Source organism: Sinohyriopsis cumingii, chromosome 1, assembly GCF_028554795.1.
Source record: "Sinohyriopsis cumingii isolate HCF-2022 chromosome 1, ASM2855479v2, whole genome shotgun sequence".
Taxonomy (NCBI): domain Eukaryota; kingdom Metazoa; phylum Mollusca; class Bivalvia; order Unionida; family Unionidae; genus Sinohyriopsis; species Sinohyriopsis cumingii.
The window spans coordinates 91471504-91490776 of record NC_142961.1 but is presented as its reverse complement, the minus strand read 5'-3'; the positions used below and the strand labels follow the sequence as shown (position 1 = coordinate 91490776).

At 36.0% G+C, this 19273-nt stretch overlaps 1 protein-coding gene across 5 annotated transcripts in view; it reads left to right on the top strand.

The window, feature by feature from the left end:
- The window catches only part of LOC149807336 (uncharacterized), a 295678-nt gene that overhangs the window by 86457 nt on the left and 189948 nt on the right, over positions 1-19273 (top strand). For all 5 annotated transcript variants that reach the window (XM_089965473.1, XM_089965490.1, XM_089965468.1 and 2 more), the window contains one exon: positions 9687-10486. In XM_089965473.1, coding sequence (XP_089821599.1) covers positions 9819-10486 — 668 coding nt within the window. In that variant the 5' untranslated portion in view covers positions 9687-9818. The remainder of the gene's footprint in view (positions 1-9686; positions 10487-19273) is intronic.

Genomic DNA, 19273 nt, shown 5'->3' with positions numbered 1-19273 from the left:
GAAAAATTGTTAAAGCTATGTTAAAAATCCAAATAACACAAACACACACACAGAGTTGATTGTTTTCTGTTTTTAGTTTCTATTTTTCTTCATATTGATTAAATCAATACAATACACACTTATGATTTAACCATAAAACATTGTTTTAATGATGAAAGTAAAGCGCTACAAAGACATGGTTAGCTGCGCCATTTACATGAACGCTTAGCCATTCACGTAACAGCGCATGAAAATAATTGTGGGATGTAAACTAAGCGAAATGGCGAACCAACAATAGGTAATTAAAATATTTTAATATATTTACAGCTGATCTAAGTCATTATTCTTTAGTAACAGTATCACCGACCATAAACTCTCTCTCTCTCTCTCTCTCTCTCTCTCTCTCTCATATCCTTCAGTCGGTTTGAGTTAACTTTTAACATCATTCATTAAGTCCAGACATCCAGGGATGATACAAACGAGAGAGAGAGAGACATTTTCATATTTTATTAATAATAATCGAGTTTTAGAAAATTATGTTTAAGAAACAAGAACAAAAAAACATACAAAACATTAAATATATCACAGTATATGTACCACATAACTGAGAAATTTATCGTATAATGTCGACATGGTTTGTAACTTTGTATCATTGATAAATACTATATAAATTCCGAAGAAAGTACACACATATCGTTACGACGAACCACAGTCTTTTAGAATACTCAGTGTAATTTCTATTTCAAGGTTATAATCCAGCCCAAATTTCTTTTCTCTCTCACTTCACATTTCTGGGTAGTTTGTCCGTTATGCGGGGGTGGGGGTGGGGGTGGGGCAGAAGGCAGAAAAGATTGCGATGAAAATGTGTATCATGTGTATAATGTTTAATTCATTTAGAAAACGGGGATTATTAATACTTTTTGTCATTATTTTCATACGTGACTAATGATTAATGTTTGGAAATTCATCATTGATCTAGAATCAACCGCACACCGTAGCGAGAATGTTTATATATGCATATTATTGCGCAATGAGCGGATCATAATTTAATATACCAATAGTATTGATATATCAGATTGCTTTATGCCAACGTTTTAAAAGCCACGTTATTTGTAATGTGTGTGTATATATATATATCTTGACTGAAAGCCACCTCGTTGGTTAGGTCATTTTTAGACGAACTTCTTCATATTTTTTAAAGAAAATAGTCAACTTGGTCGCGAACAATAACTTTTTAGCAATTACCACACAGTTGTCAGTCTGAAGGTTAAGAACAAAAAAAAAAGGACACAAAGGTTAGATATGATTGGCTGAATGCCAAATTTAAAATGTTACGGTGTAAATGGACTTCTAATGCCAGCCCTTGCGATGGCATCGTAGGTTAGGGCGTGTATGGAATTCCTATGAGTTGCACGGTTTCAACTACAGTGCAGTGTGTATATGCTGATTGAACTCGGTCCTAATGCATTATTATGCATGCTATTTGGGCGTCAGCTTTATTTATGATCTTAACGAAAGTACCAGTGACAATGTTTGTTCAGGACTGTACACGCATAACAAAAGTGCGTGAATAAGATGTTAATAATGCAATTGATGATAATTCAATCTCTGACACGCTAGCTTGCATCTTTTACTGGCGTCTCTCCCAAGCTAAGTTAAAACAAGTGAAAACCGTGCCTGCACACAAAGTTCATCTACGGATGTAACACATGGTGTCTATCATCAACGGATATGATCACTGCATGGATTTTATCAACTCATTTGATCGATGTATGGGTTTAACAACATATAAGATCAACGTATGGATTTATCAACCGACAGGATTAACGTATGTATTTATCACCCGATAGGATTAACGTATGGATATATCAACCGATACGATTAGTGTATGGATATATCAACCGATACGATTAGTGTATTTAGTGTATGGATTTATCAACCGACAGGATTAACGTATGGATTTATCAACCGATAGGACTAACGTATGGATTGATCAACAAATGTGATAAAAGTATTGTTCATTAGCTATATATATATATATATATATATATATATATATATATATATATATATATATATATATATATATATATATATATATATATATATATATATATATGACACTGAATTATCGGTGGAAATCCTAATAACTAATAAATCTATCAACACATATGATGCTGTTAATTTATCACGCCTGCTGCTAATTTATCACGTCTCGACAGTTCTCATATATACTCCCGATCCACCGCTCTCGATGAATGGTTGACGAGTAATCTGGTGTAGTCCATTCATTTAGACCTGCTGAAGGATCTCCCAGGAACCTCACTACCCCGCAGATCTCTGGTCCAGAACCTTTGGCCCCTCATACCTAGTCGGTCAGTATTCTTTATTGGACCAACGTCACTGAAGTCACCAGTCACCAGGGTGCCGATCTCAAGTCCATCTTGAATTCTTTGTTTTTCCTACTCCTCCTGAAGCGAAAGTCACATTGATATGCTGCTTTGACCAGAATACTTGTCGTGACTGGTTGGTCTTAAATTTTAAAAAAAGTGCTGATCAGAAGGCCAATATAGCCGTCAGAGCGACCATCTTGAAAATCTTAGTATTGCTACTTCTCCTCAATATATGGTCATATAAACACGATGTTTTCACTAAATGGCACGATATCTACTTGGTCCTAGCTCAAAATTGCTGCCTATCTAATGTCGGATAGTGGCCATTTTGAAAATCTTATTATTGCTAATCCTTCTGAATGAAAAGTAATGTTGTCACAGGGTTTTTCATCAGAAGAGTCGGGGATTTCCGATTTTGCAGGGCCGGATAGACGTATTTTGACCATCCTTGTTGTAGCAGATATTATATGACACGTAGACTTTAGTAGTAATAAAGTCAAGAGGTTGAGCACGTATATGATTCATATGGTTTTAGTCGTAGCACTGTCGGAAAAAAGTTCATCATATCTATGACATTTTAGTGGTAGGGCAATCGCTCAAGAAATTGTGCACCTATAGGACATACTTTTACAGGTAGTACAGTCGAAAGAGACTGAGCATGTATATATTTTAGTCGTAGTACAGTCGAAAGAGACTGAACATGTGTGTGACATATTTTTAGTCGTAGTACAGCCTAAGGAAACTGAGCATGTATATGACATTTTTAGTGGTAGTACAGTCGAAGGAAACTGAGCATGCATATGGCATTTTTAGTGGTATTACAGTCGGTTGTTGTTGTTGTAGGGTTTAACGCCATTTTTCAGCACACGATAGGCTATACATGGCGGCCAGTATTAATGGTGGAGGAAGAACCCGGAAAATCCCCGGAAAGAACCACCGACCCTCGAGAAACTACTGGCAAGCTTTCTCACATACCCACATTGGCCGAATCCGAGACTCGAACCCACGCAGACAGAGGTGAGATGGCAGTGATCCGTAACGGAGAGCGCTTTAGACCACTCGGCATTACAGTCGGTAAAGGCTGAGCATGATATATTTTTAGTGGTAGTACAGTAAAAGAAACTGACCATGTATATTGCATAATTTTAGTGGTAGTACAGTCGGAAGTGACTGGGCGTATAAATGGCATACTTTTACTGTTGGTAGTCGGTCGAAAGAGACTGATCATGTATATGGCATACCCTTAGTGGTAAAGTCTGAATATATATCCCCGTTTGTTTGTACCCCCTACCGATTTTAATAATGAAAACGTTAAATGTGATAAAAAGTCTTAGAACTAAGTAAATTGAATCATTGATTTATAATTTCTAACCTGACTGTGACCAGAATGGCATTAATACTGGCATCCCTAGCACCTTTCATGCTTAACGGACTTTACATACTAACACGGCGCCATATTGCGTACACTATGGGCTAGTTTATTTCACTCAGACACCATAATGATGTAGTTCATCCGATTCGGTAATTGCCGGATAATTCCGTAAGTTACCATAACGTTGAGAGTTTGGAAATTATATCCCTTTGCACACATGAACATAGAAATTAAACAGCTTTTAAATCCACGTGAAAGGCAAATTTCTTGTCATTCTTTTCCTTTGCTTGCTTAGACATTATCAATACCGGAAGCAGGCGACATATGCATGTACAGCTGTAGTTGTGCACACACCCCATTGTTGAAAATGGACTTGTCCAGGAACTGGAAATGGATCTGGAGCATGTCCGTGTATTATATTGAAAACTTCCGTTTAGCACGAAACGCGCAGACGATGTTGGTGTTAGAGCCACTCTACTCACAGTCAGGTTAGAAATGATAAATCAATGAATGAATCTACTAAGTTTTGTGCACTTTTTATCAAATTAAAGATTGCCGTTTTTTAAATCGATTGGGGGGGGGGTAAAAACAAACGGGAGGTATATTAAAACTATAGTACAATCGAAAGAGGCTGAACATGTATGTCTATAGCATCCTTTTAGTGGTGGTAGTTGGTCAGAAGAGGCTGAGCATGTATATGACATATGTTTAGTTATCACATAGTAGGTATAGTTTTCCTATAGTATTTGCAGTTTCATATTTTTGATATTACCACACGTTAAAATATCACTTTATGCGATTCTGATTGGTCCAAATATGCCCATGAAATTATTATGCAGTATCCTCTTTACTGATTGGCTGGGATCGTAAGAAAATGTTTTTAATACCGCCTTCTGGAATGTTTGGTTTTGAATGAACATTTTAGTAGCCATTTCTGAACTCGACTCGCGAAAGGAAATTGAGAACAAATTATCTCGGCTGTCTGAATATGGATATGTTACCCCAAAGGGGTTTATTATATCATGTATAACAATATCATAATGAGAAAAATGGAGTAAAGCTACAAGAAAAGAACAACAATAAGAAGTAAAACTAAGGGTATTGCTTATTTGATGGCGGGGTGGTGGTGGTGGTGGTGGGGGGAGGGAGCGGTATATCTGTAACATATAGATTCCACCGTATATACAAACGTGGTTTAAATGTAAACTTACAGAAGTAAATAAACTCACCTCTGTTCACAGAAGAATCTGGACATATATGGGTCTCCTAACTGACAACTTTATCCAACCACAGCATCTTTACACAGTATATATGGAATGCAAATCCTACTCAGAAAGAAATTTGTTTACGTCTTCTGTACAGTCTTTTGTTCCAGTCAAATACTGCAAATATCGTGTCACAAATGCATTGTAGTAAATGTGGGAATTTTTGCATCCAGTAATCCTATTTCGCATAAAAATTGCAACAATGTAATGTTTAGTTCTGAAAGTGACGTTTTAGGGTAAACATGTACTGTAGGCCTAATGTTTACCGTATAAAACAACGTGGCATCACATCGCATTGATCATTCTGTTTTGAAAAATGATTTTGTCGATATAAAATGTTCTGTTTATTCGGATAGAAGCTTTTTCTTTGATTCATAGTTTGTAAAAAAGTACAATCTACTTTTACTAGTTTAACCTTTTTTGGGACAATATTTTATGCACAACAAATGAAAGGTGCACCATCTGTCAGAATGAACGAAATTATTCGTTCTTTTTTTCTATCTAATTTCCACTGAAATAAAACTATGTGATTAAAAGCTCAAATGGGTAATGATTTATTATTAAATTTATGAAACTCGTTGAATAATGTCCAGCTTTTGCGAGCCAAGGCTCGCAGAAGCTGGACATTATTCAACGAGTTTCATAAATTCAATATTAAATCGTTACCCATTTGAGATCCTTTATTTGTAGTACAGTCGGAAGAGGCCGAACATGCATAAACGTGTAGTAGAAATGCAGTAGGAGGATGCTGAGCACGAATATTATATGACATACTTTAGTGGTAGTACTTAGGGGTAGCATCAGAGACGTATAACAGGGTCGGATAAGGTAATCAAGCAAGTCAAAGTTACTTCGTGCGAAGTTGCTGTAGCTATGAATTTTATAATATCTACAACATCATTGTCTCTCGCTTTACTTAATTAGCTCTCTCTTTTTCCCTCCCCACGGTATATGCCCTCTCAACTACTGACTCATTTCCTTCCTACGGTATATACTCTCTCAACTACTGACTCTTTTTCCCTCCCCACGGTATATACCCTCTCAACTACTGACTCTTTTTCCCTCCCCACGGTATATACTCTCTCAACTACTGACTCTTTTTCCCTCCCCACGTTATATACCCTCTCAGCTACTGACTCTTTTCCTCCCCACGGTATATACCCTCTCAACTACTCTTTTCCTCCCCACGGTATATACCCTCTCAACTACTGACTCTTTTCCTCCCCACGGTATATACCCTCTCAACTACTGACTCTTTTCTTTCTTCACTTACCTAGTGATAAATTACATATAGAGAGTTTACTGTACTGTTTATGTATCCGTGTATGTATTTGGTTAACGGTACTTCAGCACAGTTCTGGCTAAATGGTGCCTATTAACAGGTAATATTTTAAAAATGAATAAATAAATAATTGACCAAAAACTTTGCGAAGATAAATTTTTCCCAGCACATGTAAACATGCGTTACAACGAGCTAAACTATAGAAGGAAATGTGCTAAAAGTAAAATATATCCAATAAATATATCAGGATAAAAAGTTATAAATCCTTAATATATTGGTCTACTTGTGAGGGGGATAAGAAGGGGTTTATTTTTAATGCAGTATATAAGGTATTATGAATTAAGGTTCAGTTGAACTCCAATGGACAAGTTGGTCAGTCGTTAAAACAGAGATATATACCAAATTGTACACGGAGTGCCTAGAGGTTTTTAAAAAAAACAACAAACCAAAAACAACACGAGATGGTCTTGGTTGGTTGGCGAAGCTATGCTTCAATTTTAGCTTAACACCTGTTAGGACGATTTATCCTGACTTGAATTATGGATGTATATGGGCTGTGTTAACATGCAATTAACAATTCCAGTATCATTTCATATTTCAGTTAGTAATAACATACGCTTCCCGTTTTAGATTCGCTCTTTTTATTTTTCTTAATATTTTTGTTCAGCATCACAGGAGGCAATGACAATCAGTTGCTTGTTTTCTTGATAGTGAAAAACCACTCAATCCCTAGTTCAAGTTAGGCTTCGGAAGTAATCAATAAAAAATGGAAATATACAAGTGACCATAACCCTACATTCTACACATTGTGGATAAGGAAAACGATCTTATTTGATTGTTTTTTTTTTTCATTATCCAATTTAATGCTTTTTATCTTTCTAAGGTCAACATGTGCTGTATTAGTGAGTGGCTTGAAGGTTTATTACATCGGATCGATAAATCACAGACAGAACTCAAGACATTCGTGTTCAATATATGTGTGCACATTTATTTAAATATACATGCCGATTTTTTTAAATATTATTATTCCGATTCGCAGTCGCAAAGCTCTGGCGTGTTAGATACTAAGGGCTTTTCTCAACGTCATGGCATTTAGAGGTATTGTATTTTATTCGTCATTTGTCTACCAGAAATAAGAACAGCAAAATCTGAACCCTCTAGCTATGCTATATAACTATATCATGCGTGATGCTGGCTTTGTATTCTTGTACACAGTTTGAATGATTTCTATTCCGACTGACATGCATATGTATCTGTATTGGCTGCTGTATTAGCCACAGTCAGTAATAGTTAGGTGGCGCTCACCAGATAATGTGTGCTTTTGAGAGAGTGACGTATGTAAGGTGAAGTAGTTCGCATTTAAAACATGCACAGTGGAGAGAATGTTTGCATACCTCTATGCTACATTAATGTAATGTGGATGATATTTCTTTTGGATATTGTACTTTTGGAAATTTTACATGATTTAAGCACACTGCTAACTAAAATGACTGCTCCCTTGTGTTAAAAAATCAGTCTGAATTAGTCTAAAGTACACTATACATAGCAGCTATTAAAATAGGGAAAATGAATTTTGCCAGACTAGACAATACCAGCTTCTGAAAGTGCAATGAATGAATTACCAAATATATAAAATGTAAAAAAAGTTATCGGCTCTTTTTTATACAATTGACCTCTGAAGTTCAGGAAGTGAAAATGACCAAGTAGAGCTAGCACTTTTTTGAAAGGTGCACATTTGAAGTAAGGCCAAGCTGTATACTCTATAACCCATAGTACACCCATCAATCATACACCAAAATAAAGGGAATTAAAGGTTCTTTGCATTATACCTAAGATATACAAGGTCTTTTTTAAATAGCCAGTATAACCAGTGAGGAAAGCCGGGGACATTCTTTTTCTTTAAATTCCTAACCCTATGCAAAATGCGAAACTGTATAGCGCCACCTTAAAGAAAATAAAAAAATGTTTGCAATTATTATTTTTTATTTTCATATAATTATGTATGATGTTCTGAATAAAATGGTACATTCATATTGCATTTAAGCATGAAAATAAGCTAATTATGATCGTTTTTCTCTTGCTTACATAATTTGCCATGAGGTATGTTTGTGTGAGTAGTGACCTTAATTATGGGGAAATTAGAAGACTTAGAATATAGGAATAGAGTCAACTTAAATTTAAAACTGTTGCAATAAGTGACAGAAATATATGGTGAAAATGTTTCTTTTCATTTATTTGCAATGAAATAAAAAAATAAATGATGAGAAAGTGAATTCGCTTCTTCCATATTAAACAATAGGCAAATATTTTACACTTTGACCTTTGACCTTTATGAAGCTGATGAGTTACCTCCCTTTTCTAATTGTAAAATTCATTGTTGATATCTCAGAAATAATTCTGGCTAGTTTCATGTTCCTATCATTCAGCATAACAGTGGTTGCTATGTTTACAAAATGTAATGTTCATTCTTAAAATAGCTCACTTTTATCATGGGGGGGTGGTAGGCTGGACTTGTTAGAGACTCTGACACTCATAAATACTGTTCTGTGGGGAAAAAGGCAGGAGAATTATTCATAAGGATTGTTTTGATGCTTGCGACTTAAATGTTTCAGCCATATAAACATAATTAAATCATAAAAAAATAATACCTACATCTTCTTTATGGTGGCGCTCACCAGATAATATGTGCTTTTGAGAGAGTGACGTATGTAAGGTGAAGTAGTTCGCATTTAAAACATGCACAGTGGAGAGAATGTTTGCATACCTCTATGCTACATTAATGTAATGTGGATGATATTTCTTTTGGATATTGTACTTTTGGAAATTTTACATGATTTAAGCACACTGCTAACTAAAATGACTGCTCCCTTGTGTTAAAAAATCAGTCTGAATTAGTCTAAAGTACACTATACATAGCAGCTATTAAAATAGGGAAAATGAATTTTGCCAGACTAGACAATACCAGCTTCTGAAAGTGCAATGAATGAATTACCAAATATATAAAATGTAAAAAAAGTTATCGGCTCTTTTTTATACAATTGACCTCTGAAGTTCAGGAAGTGAAAATGACCAAGTAGAGCTAGCACTTTTTTGAAAGGTGCACATTTGAAGTAAGGCCAAGCTGTATACTCTATAACCCATAGTACACCCATCAATCATACACCAAAATAAAGGGAATTAAAGGTTCTTTGCATTATACCTAAGATATACAAGGTCTTTTTTAAATAGCCAGTATAACCAGTGAGGAAAGCCGGGGACATTCTTTTTCTTTAAATTCCTAACCCTATGCAAAATGCGAAACTGTATAGCGCCACCTTACGTGAAAACATTTTCAGTGAATGATACACGACTGTTTATTATTCTCATTATTATTATTATTATTATTATTATTGCAGGAGCCAGACATATTCGTACACGCTGAGAGAAACATTAATGCTTGATGACTGCACAAAGAGCGAGTTAGGAGAAACGTTTTTTGGAATAGACAGACCGACTCACCAGGAGGAAGACAGATCATTCGTTAAAAAATGTATCTATCAAAAGCAGGCACTAGTTTAGTATTCGTGATCTGTTTTGCAGTCGTGTTTACGACTACAGTTGCAGAAGATAGGCAAGTATTCACTAATTGTGGTGGCATTCTTGAAGCCGAGAAAGGAGTTATACACTCCCCTAATTTCCCGAACGAATTCCCAACTCCGATATCCTGTGAATGGCTAATACGAGCTCCTCCGGAAAAGAAGATTATAATTTATTTCACGCAGTTCTACCTGAAAAATTCATTTTATGTGACTGAGTATGATTTTTATCAGGACAAAACTACCTATATTGGTCCTCGTGACCTTGGAGGAATCTCATGGAAATTGGACATACCTTCGCTTGTGGCCTATAAACCATACGTGCACATAGAATTCAGCACGGAAAACATAAGCAACATTCATCTGCGGGTCATAGAGTACCTGTTGGATGTGTACGGGTTCAACATCACGTATGAAATGGTGGACAGGTCATCGGATGAACCAAAGAACACGTGTTCAGTGCACAGTTGTTCTTATCTTGGGAATTGCCTTGTTAATAGCGATTTTAGCCGCTATCAGTGTCACTGTTTTGAGGGATTCTTTGGAGATGAATGCCAGTATGGTCCTTACTGCGATCCGGACGTTGGAATTAATCAATGTTCCAATGGGGGAAAGTGCAGGTAATAGTTGTTTCTGTTTTGAATATATTAGTTGCTTCACTAACACAAACAATCTCAACATGTAAAACTTACTCGGCAGATTTAATTAAAGTTAGTACTTTTTAAAGACAAAAATCATTACTTGCTCAGAAAAGTGAAATGTTAATTTGACGAATAAAACAGAATCACCAAGTACAAAGTTCTACCCAATGCGCGTTGAGTGGGTAGATATACCACAGTGCGTCATCAAAATCCTCCCCCCCCTCCAACTTCATAATTTAATTCTTAGTAATGAACAGATGATTCACATACTAGAGATTTGAAAGTTGTGATTTATTTAGCTGATAAACATGTAAAATATGGAGAGGATTTGATTTTTTTTAAAAATAAGTAAATTATAATCAAAGGAATAAATATATTTTCTATTGTGCACTCAATACAAAGAGTTTCATGCATAACTCCAGGTATTAGAAACAACGTTCGTATGATCAAATTCAAATATGACATCTAACAGTGGTCATACGTGTATGTCAGCTGATTGGGCATTGCTCTGATGTCAGCTTATTGGTCGATGTTCTGATTTGTCATCGGATTGGTCGGTGTCCAGATGTGTATGTCAGCTGATTGGGCATTGTTCTGATGTCATCTGATTGGTCAGTCTTCTGATGTGTACGCCAGTTGATTGGGCATTGTTCTGATGTCATCTGATTGGTCGGTGTTCTGATGTGTATGTCAGCTGATTGGGCATTGTTCTGATGTGTATGCCAATTGATTGGGCATTGTTCTGATGTCATCTGATTGGTCGGTGTTCTGATGTGTATGTCAGCTGATTGGGCATTGTTCTGATGTGTATGCCAATTGATTGGGCATTGTTCTGATATGTATGACAATTGATTGGGCATTGTTCTGATGTATACATCAGCTGATTGGGCATTGTTCTGATGTCATCTGCATTGTTCTGATGGGTATGCCAGTTGATTGGGCATTGTTCTGATGTGTATGCCAATTGATTGTGCATTTTTCTGATGAGTACGCCATTTGATTGGGCATTGTTCTGATCTGTATGCCAATTGATTGGGCATTGTTCGGTTGTCATTTGCATTGTTCTAATGCGTATGTCAGTTGATTGGGCATTGTTCTAATGAGTATGCTAGTTGATTGGGCATTGTTCTGATGTATATGCCAATTGATTGGGCATTGTTCTGATATGTACACCAGTTGATTGGGCATTGTTCTGATGTGTATGTCAATTGATTGGGCATTGTTCTGCTGTCATCTGCATTGTTCTGATGTGTACGTCAGCTCATTGGTATGTTCAGATGTGTATGTCAGTTGATTTGGCATTGTTCTGATGTCATCTGATTGGTCGGTGTTCTGATGTGTATGTCAGCTGATTGGACATTGTTCTGATGAGTATGCCAGTTGACTGGGCATTGTTCTGATGTTTATGCCAATTGATTGGGCATTGTTCTGCTGTCATCTACATTGTTCTGATGTGTACGTCAGCTTATTGGTCGGTGTTCAGATGTGTATGTCAGTTGCTTGGGCATTGTTCTGACGTCATCCGATTAGTCAGTGTTCTGACGTGTACGTCAGTTGATTGGGGATTGGTCTGTGTTATGATGTGTATGTCAGCTGATTGGGCATGGTTATGATGAGTATGCCAGTTTATTGGGCATTGTTCTGATGTGTATGCCAATTGATTGGGCATTGTTCTGATGTCATCTGCATTGTTCTGATGTGTACGTCAGCTGATTTGGCATTGTTCTGATGTCATCCGCATTGTTCTGATGTGTACGTGAGCTGATTAGGCATTTTTCTGATGTCATCTGCATTGTTCTGATGTGTATGCCATTTGATTGGACATTGTTCGGATGTGTACATCAGCTGATTGGGCATTGTTCGGATGTCATCTGCATTGTTCTGATGTGTACGTGAGTTGATTGGCAATCGTTCTGATGTTAGCCAATCTGATGTGAAAATTTTATAGCTGTCTGCTTTTAAGCATGAAAATTTATTTAAGTTTTAAGAGTAAATTTGGAAACCCGATCCAATTCTCGCTAGGCAGTACAGAGCGATGAGACCGTGTATGTCTACAAGAGTGAATGTCCTAGAAAACAGCATAACGTGCAAGTTGAGTTCGCATTCGAGCAAAAACATTTGTTAGCATTCTTCGGTTTTTGTAACTAACAAGCTCGTATGATGCATTACCTGCCTATTGTTTGAAATTATTTCTTGATTAATGATACCGAATTATCTGATTATGTTTTATTTAAGTGCTTTTGGGTATATATCTCCAGAGCTCTGCGGAACTACATATCGAACTAGCATAGCATTGCGTAAGAGAAATAGATTTCATGAAATGCTTTGCTTCCAATTCCTAATTTTGCGTCATACCTTAATGGCTTGTACATATAGTCTTGGAAGAATTGGTTTCCAATGCATATTGTTAAGGAAACATAAATACAGATTGTATATGCTTGCTACTTAAAATATTTTATTTTCCGTTTAATACCGCCTCCGCACAATCACCCAAAATAGTTAGAAGAATGATCCACCATACATGTGTCGGGCTTTCTAATTGTCTGCTTCCAGTGTTGCATCGACGGTACTCAGATCATATGATTCACATAAAATTTTAAAACGGTCTTATCAGAACGTTCGGAAAATAATGAGGATCAGAACGTTATCGAATGTGTCTGTTTATATTTATTTATTTATTTATTATTATCATCATTATTATTATTAGTAGTAGTAGTAATAGTAGCAGTAATAGTATTGCAAAAATATTTGGTTCATGTAGATGCGCAATAAAGTTTTACTTTATCCCTTTCGCCCATTTGTTGAAGACATTGCTAGAAAATTTTCGAGAAATAGTTGTTGTTGTTGTGGGGTTTAACGCCATTTTTCAGCACACGATAGGCTATACATGGTGGCCAGTATTAATGGTGGAGGAAGAACCCGGAAAACCCCGGAAAGAACCAGTGACCCACGAGAAGCTACTGGCAAGCTTTCTCACATGCCCACATTGGCTGAATCTTAACTCGAACCGCCGCAGACAGAGGTGAGATGGCAGTGATCCGTAACGAAGAGCGCTTTAGACCACTCGGCCACTTGGGGCCCCCGAGATATAGTAATTTTGGGAATTCAGCTGGTTTATGTACTCTTCATGCAACCCTATATATAATACAGCTGGGCATATAGAGGAACCATTCTGACAATCATTGCACCGCTCCGGTGGCCTAGTGGTTAGAGCGTCCGCCTCGGATGCGGGAGGTCGTGGGTTCGATCCCCGGCCGAGTCATACCAGAGACTTACAAAAATGGTACTAACAGCTGCCTCGCTTGGCGTTCAGCATTAAGAGGTTAGTGTTAGGACTGGACGGCCTGGTGTCAGGATAATGTGACTGGGTGGGACATCATGCTACATGTCTGCGGCATGATGCCCCAGTACTAGACATCACTATAAACTGGCACACTGCAGACATCTTAGCGATATGACTGAAAAACTGTTAAAGCTACGTTAAAAATCAAAATCACACATCACTGACAGTCATTGCTCCAAAGCTCATGAGAGAGGGGATGGTATGTATTTTTTACCGTATAAAAAGAAAATGCTCAGAAGAACATGCCTGAAGTGCTGTGATATGTATGCCGGAATCTGCACGTCTGGTTTATTTATCAAGCCCACATTAGTGGGAAGCGAGACTACGTCACTTTTCTGGGGGGATTTGTTAAGGTTTTCCATTAAGTTTTCCATTCAGCTGTTGCCGAAATCTCCTGATAGATTTTCGCGATTTAGGACACAAATCATCATAAAACTAAGACCATGCATTTTACAACATGCTTGCTTGCCCCTTTAACTTGAGATTCAGGGTTAATCATTCTAAAAAGATATCGCTACGTTTTTGGTTCAGTGTTTATATTTTTTTTTATATTTCCTGAACCTCATTATTAATTCCCATAATACGTCACAAGAACTATTATGAAAAAAGATTATTTCACGGACATGATCCTCTTGGACCTCCTGCTTATCTTGAGCTTACAGTTAATAGAGTTTTAACACATTTAAGTTTTTCTTGTCCGACATCATTCTTGACTTTTTTGGATGGAGTTATTTTTTGTATTTCTTTTTATGTTAATCTAATAAATATTTAGAACTAGTCGTGAAAACCTGGGAATTTTCCGCCACCACTTTACGCCCGAACCAAATCACATAACTGAGTCGAACTAAACTGACTGCGAGTTAAATTTATCGAGTTCTAACCAGAATATTCGGAGGATGTAGTATGGATCATTTGGGTGCTTGCAATAAACATATATGCTGAGTCAATCCAAACGCTCAGTGGATTAGATTCGTCTAGAAGACTTTTATTTTCAAAGTCAACTCGATATCTGTATCTTCCCTTACGTGGAAGGTATGAAAATCAGTCTAGCATCACAAGAGGCCAACATGGTGGCAAAGCGTAGCGGCTTACTGCATGAAATCGATATAAAAATTAATTATTTTCTCAGAAATTGCGAGTATTAAAATCATTATATCTTTAATCTGCTGAAAGACAAGATAAAACAACGGCGTTGATGAAATGTGACCTGGTACTCGGGATTGTCATTGTTAGTTGCATGAGTACACATATCTAACAACGCACATTTTCAAATGTTGATATCACGTGACCGTGACAAATGAACTTCCGATGTCGTTTGAGATTTGTGAAGTGACTAGTAATGAAAATGGCGAGTACTGAGTCAGATTTCATCAATGCCGTAGTTACGTCTAGTCTGTCAGCGGATTAAAAATATAACGATTATAATACTTGCTATTTCTGAGAAAATAAATCATTTTCCTATCGATTTCATGCAGGTTTAAGTCGTTATAACATAAGTTTAATTTTTCTAGGTCCGCTGGTAAGTAATTACCATATGTCGCTATAGCACGGTGACGCCAAATTCCAAATTTTCGATATTCAGTTGCAACGACCCCACAACCCAACCTAAATATCCAAATATGAAAAATATGGTGGGAATATTCGGAGGAAACCCGAATTAGAAAACGGACTGCTATTCGTTTTAAACCAAATTTTTAGTCCAAATTGTTGAATCTCAGAGCAGAAATGAGAAAGTGTCGTCCCTAGTATTACATATTAAAATAACCATTGGAGCTCCTGTATCAGTACAGGTTTGGGGATTGGTTTAACGAATTACAAGAAGACAAGTTGATTTTACCTAAAATTCAGGCCTTGTTTATAAACCAGTTTATAATTGTGAAGGTCTTTTGTCAAAATTCTAATCAACCCTTTTAAAAATGTTTTTTAAATGATGGCTTTTTAACCATATCGTCTTAAGGATATTAGGTTGTTTGAAAAATCTTGTTTGGGATTTTATTGACACAGATAAATTCAAGGTTAAACTTTCTTCGTTACAAGACAAGATTCTAATTATTTGCGTTTATTGTTTTTTTATATACTGTATTAGGAAATGTTTACTATATATATATATATATATATATATATATATATATATATATATATATATATATATATATATATATATATATATATTGCTATAGAATTCTTTAGAATTAAAGGTTTGAAAGGAAACTAAACTGATTTATGTTCATTATGTTGTTCCCACTTAGCAACATAATGCAGGCCAGCAAAATAGAGTTAGAATTTTTATTTTGTACATTGAAATGACTTTATATGCCAGTTTATTGGAATATAATTAAACTTGTTTCTTGTGATACATTTTGTGGTTTTGTACATGATCATCTTTTTTGGCTCAGTTGTTTTGGAGAGTCTTGAAAGAGAACCATCTTTAGATTTAGAAAATACATGTTTTATAATCAAAAATGTTCTTTAATTCCGTTCAGTAATGGTATATATATATATATATATATATATATATATATATATATATATATATATATATATATATATATATATATATATACACACACACACACACACACACACACACATGCATGCTTGCTTACTTACTTAGCAACCTTGAGTGTTCTGAGTCGTCTAAAGCGCTCACCTTGACTGATCACTGCCATCTAACCTCTGTCCGAGTATATTCCAGTCTCGGACTTAGTGTGGGTATATGAGAAAGCTTGCCATCAGCTTCCCATGGGGCGGTGGTTATTACCGGCGTTACATCCAAGCAAAAACAACAATTGTATGGCTGTCTGCCAGCTTCAGTAGATATATTTGTATGTTGTCTTTGCTTATATAATACAACTTTGCTTTTTACTTATATACTGCCTGCACTTTCATGAATGTTGGATGGATCGCATGTTAGCTCTAAGTCTTTATTTTAGAGAGACGAAGAGCTCATTCATTGGAAATAAGCTTTAGCCATCCTTGTTTGTAATTACTGTCATTAACTCCTGTTACATCTTTCTTTTCTTACAAATGAACTCGACGCATTAGGTATCTTATTTCATAAATTAGCGTTATTGTTAGATTGGGTTCCAAGTCTGCTATTAGAGTTTGTTCGTGAAATCGCATATGATTTACCAGTGTGATACATTAACATTGTTGCAAGTGCAAGAAAGGCTACTGCAAAGCAGTTTAAACACCTTTTTTGTTGACGTGTGTTTGATCCACATTAGGATAGGGCCCTACCAAAGAGATGTGTATTATACTCGTTTAAGTCACCTGCATGTAAGTCTTTTTTATTTAATTTACAAGTTTTCCATTTTATCGACATGATTCATGGAAGCCTTTATTTGCATAGGTACAGGATAGGAAAATCCAACTCGAAGCTCAGAATTCTGCCTCGTGTCTGATTCTGATCTCGGAGGTGAAATATTCCGATCTAAAGCCGATGATTAATGAAGGATCATTTTTATATTCATGAACAAGAAATGGGGTTAGAGGTCTAAATGGCGTAATGTGCATACTAATGCAGCTTGAAAACCGTAAAACACACATTGAAAAGTTCATCGCTTACGATAGAGCATAAACAGATCGTTTTTCTCTAAAATTCCGGTATAAATGTTAGATAACATTTAAAATTATATCAACATTTAAAGAACAATGGTCGAGAAAAACGAGATACTGACAAGTTGGTAATAAGCATAGTATGAATTGTACAGAAGTTCACATGCCTAATTAGAGAAGAGGGAACAGGTCCAAAATAAAGCCCACCATTGTCGCTGAGGTTAAACATGACAGACAAAAGATGACAAATAATAATGATAGATTCATCAATTCAACTTTGATCTAGGACTGAGTTTACTTTCATGAATAACAACGAAAATGATTTTTTTTAAAACAAAAATAGCCACCGTCAACAAGGGCAGTTTCGGCTCGATAGAAGACCGCAGTAACTAAATTGAGCCGTGCAAACCATTCTGTTTACGGAAGACTGGACTCAACTTCTGCACGTTTCTAAAATGTGAATATCTTAAATATTTATTTTGATTTACGTGAAATAATGTTTAAGAGATAATGCAAATCAGGGATGTTTTGTCAGTTTGTGTGGACTAGGCTCGCTTTATAAGGTTATGTAGAAATAGTCACGTCATGAAAGATGGAGATTAATTATTGTTATATGCCATAATGTTGAAAAACATGACCATACACACGTAGGAATGTGAGAAATATAGGTCGGGGCGGTGGCTTATACTGTTTAGGCTGAAATAAAATTTGACTAATTGCCGAAATCTAAATAAAAAATAAGTCGAATGATCACACAAAATAAATTAAACCCCCAATGAACAAATTGCAGCTGAAAATGACCGTTAAAGGAACTGAAAAATAATGTCAGAGGGATATAAAATAAACTTACATAAAATAGGATTTAACAGTAATTTGATAATACTCATTGAGCAGCAGAGGGGGTGAACAGACCTTTGCCTAAAAGGCGTCGAAACGTCGAAAATAAACCCTCCTACGAACGATTGAAAAATAAAAAGCGTCGACAGATTTTAAAAAAGCGTCGACACTTTACTGAGAAAAACCTCGGAATTTTTCTAATTAATATTACTCCATTGTCGGTGGTGATTTTTTCTAGTTTATTATGCATGCTGTTTACGCAATTACGCCTTCACTGAGGTCATCACCCCCTCTGCTGCTATAATAATTAAATCATTATATTATAATAAAATGGTACATCCGGAATCTCATACTGCAAGAATAGCTCGAGAACGATTAGAAGCAATCAAAAAATTTCTTCCTGTTAGAGATTCATTCAGAAAAAATCTACAAGCGCAGCAAGAAGCACAAGTTGAGTATGAAGAAGAAACTAAAAAACTGTTTAAGCCCGTCACTGCAGCTACTGAAAAGGTTACAACAGTCATCAGGGAAGATCTTCTTCCGGTATCAAAACAAACAGCGGAACAAACCGAAAAAATAGCAAGAAGAACTAAACAAACAAGGAAGATTTTACGAGATCTTCCACCTGACATAGCCAGGGAAATAGCTGCAGCTCAACCTTCACCTGTTGGTGAGGAAATACTGGAAGGTATTGGAAAACTTCGTACTGAAGTCGCCGACGTGAGAGAAGAACTTGCATCTGAACTCAAACCAGAAGAAAACTTAGAATTGATTGGAAAATTCAGAGAAGGAGCTGTTGAAGAAATTAGAAATACTAAAAGAGAACAATTACCCGAAGCAATATTAAATAGTATGTTTAATAAATCTGATATTTTAAAACCCCATCATGAAAAAATAAATGATGATAATTTTATTAAATATATATATCGCGTATATTACAACAAAAAACAAGCTAGAGGTCCAGAATATAAAAATCTTAATAAAGAAGTAAAAAGATTTTATAAAGAGAGACTGAAACAACTAGAACA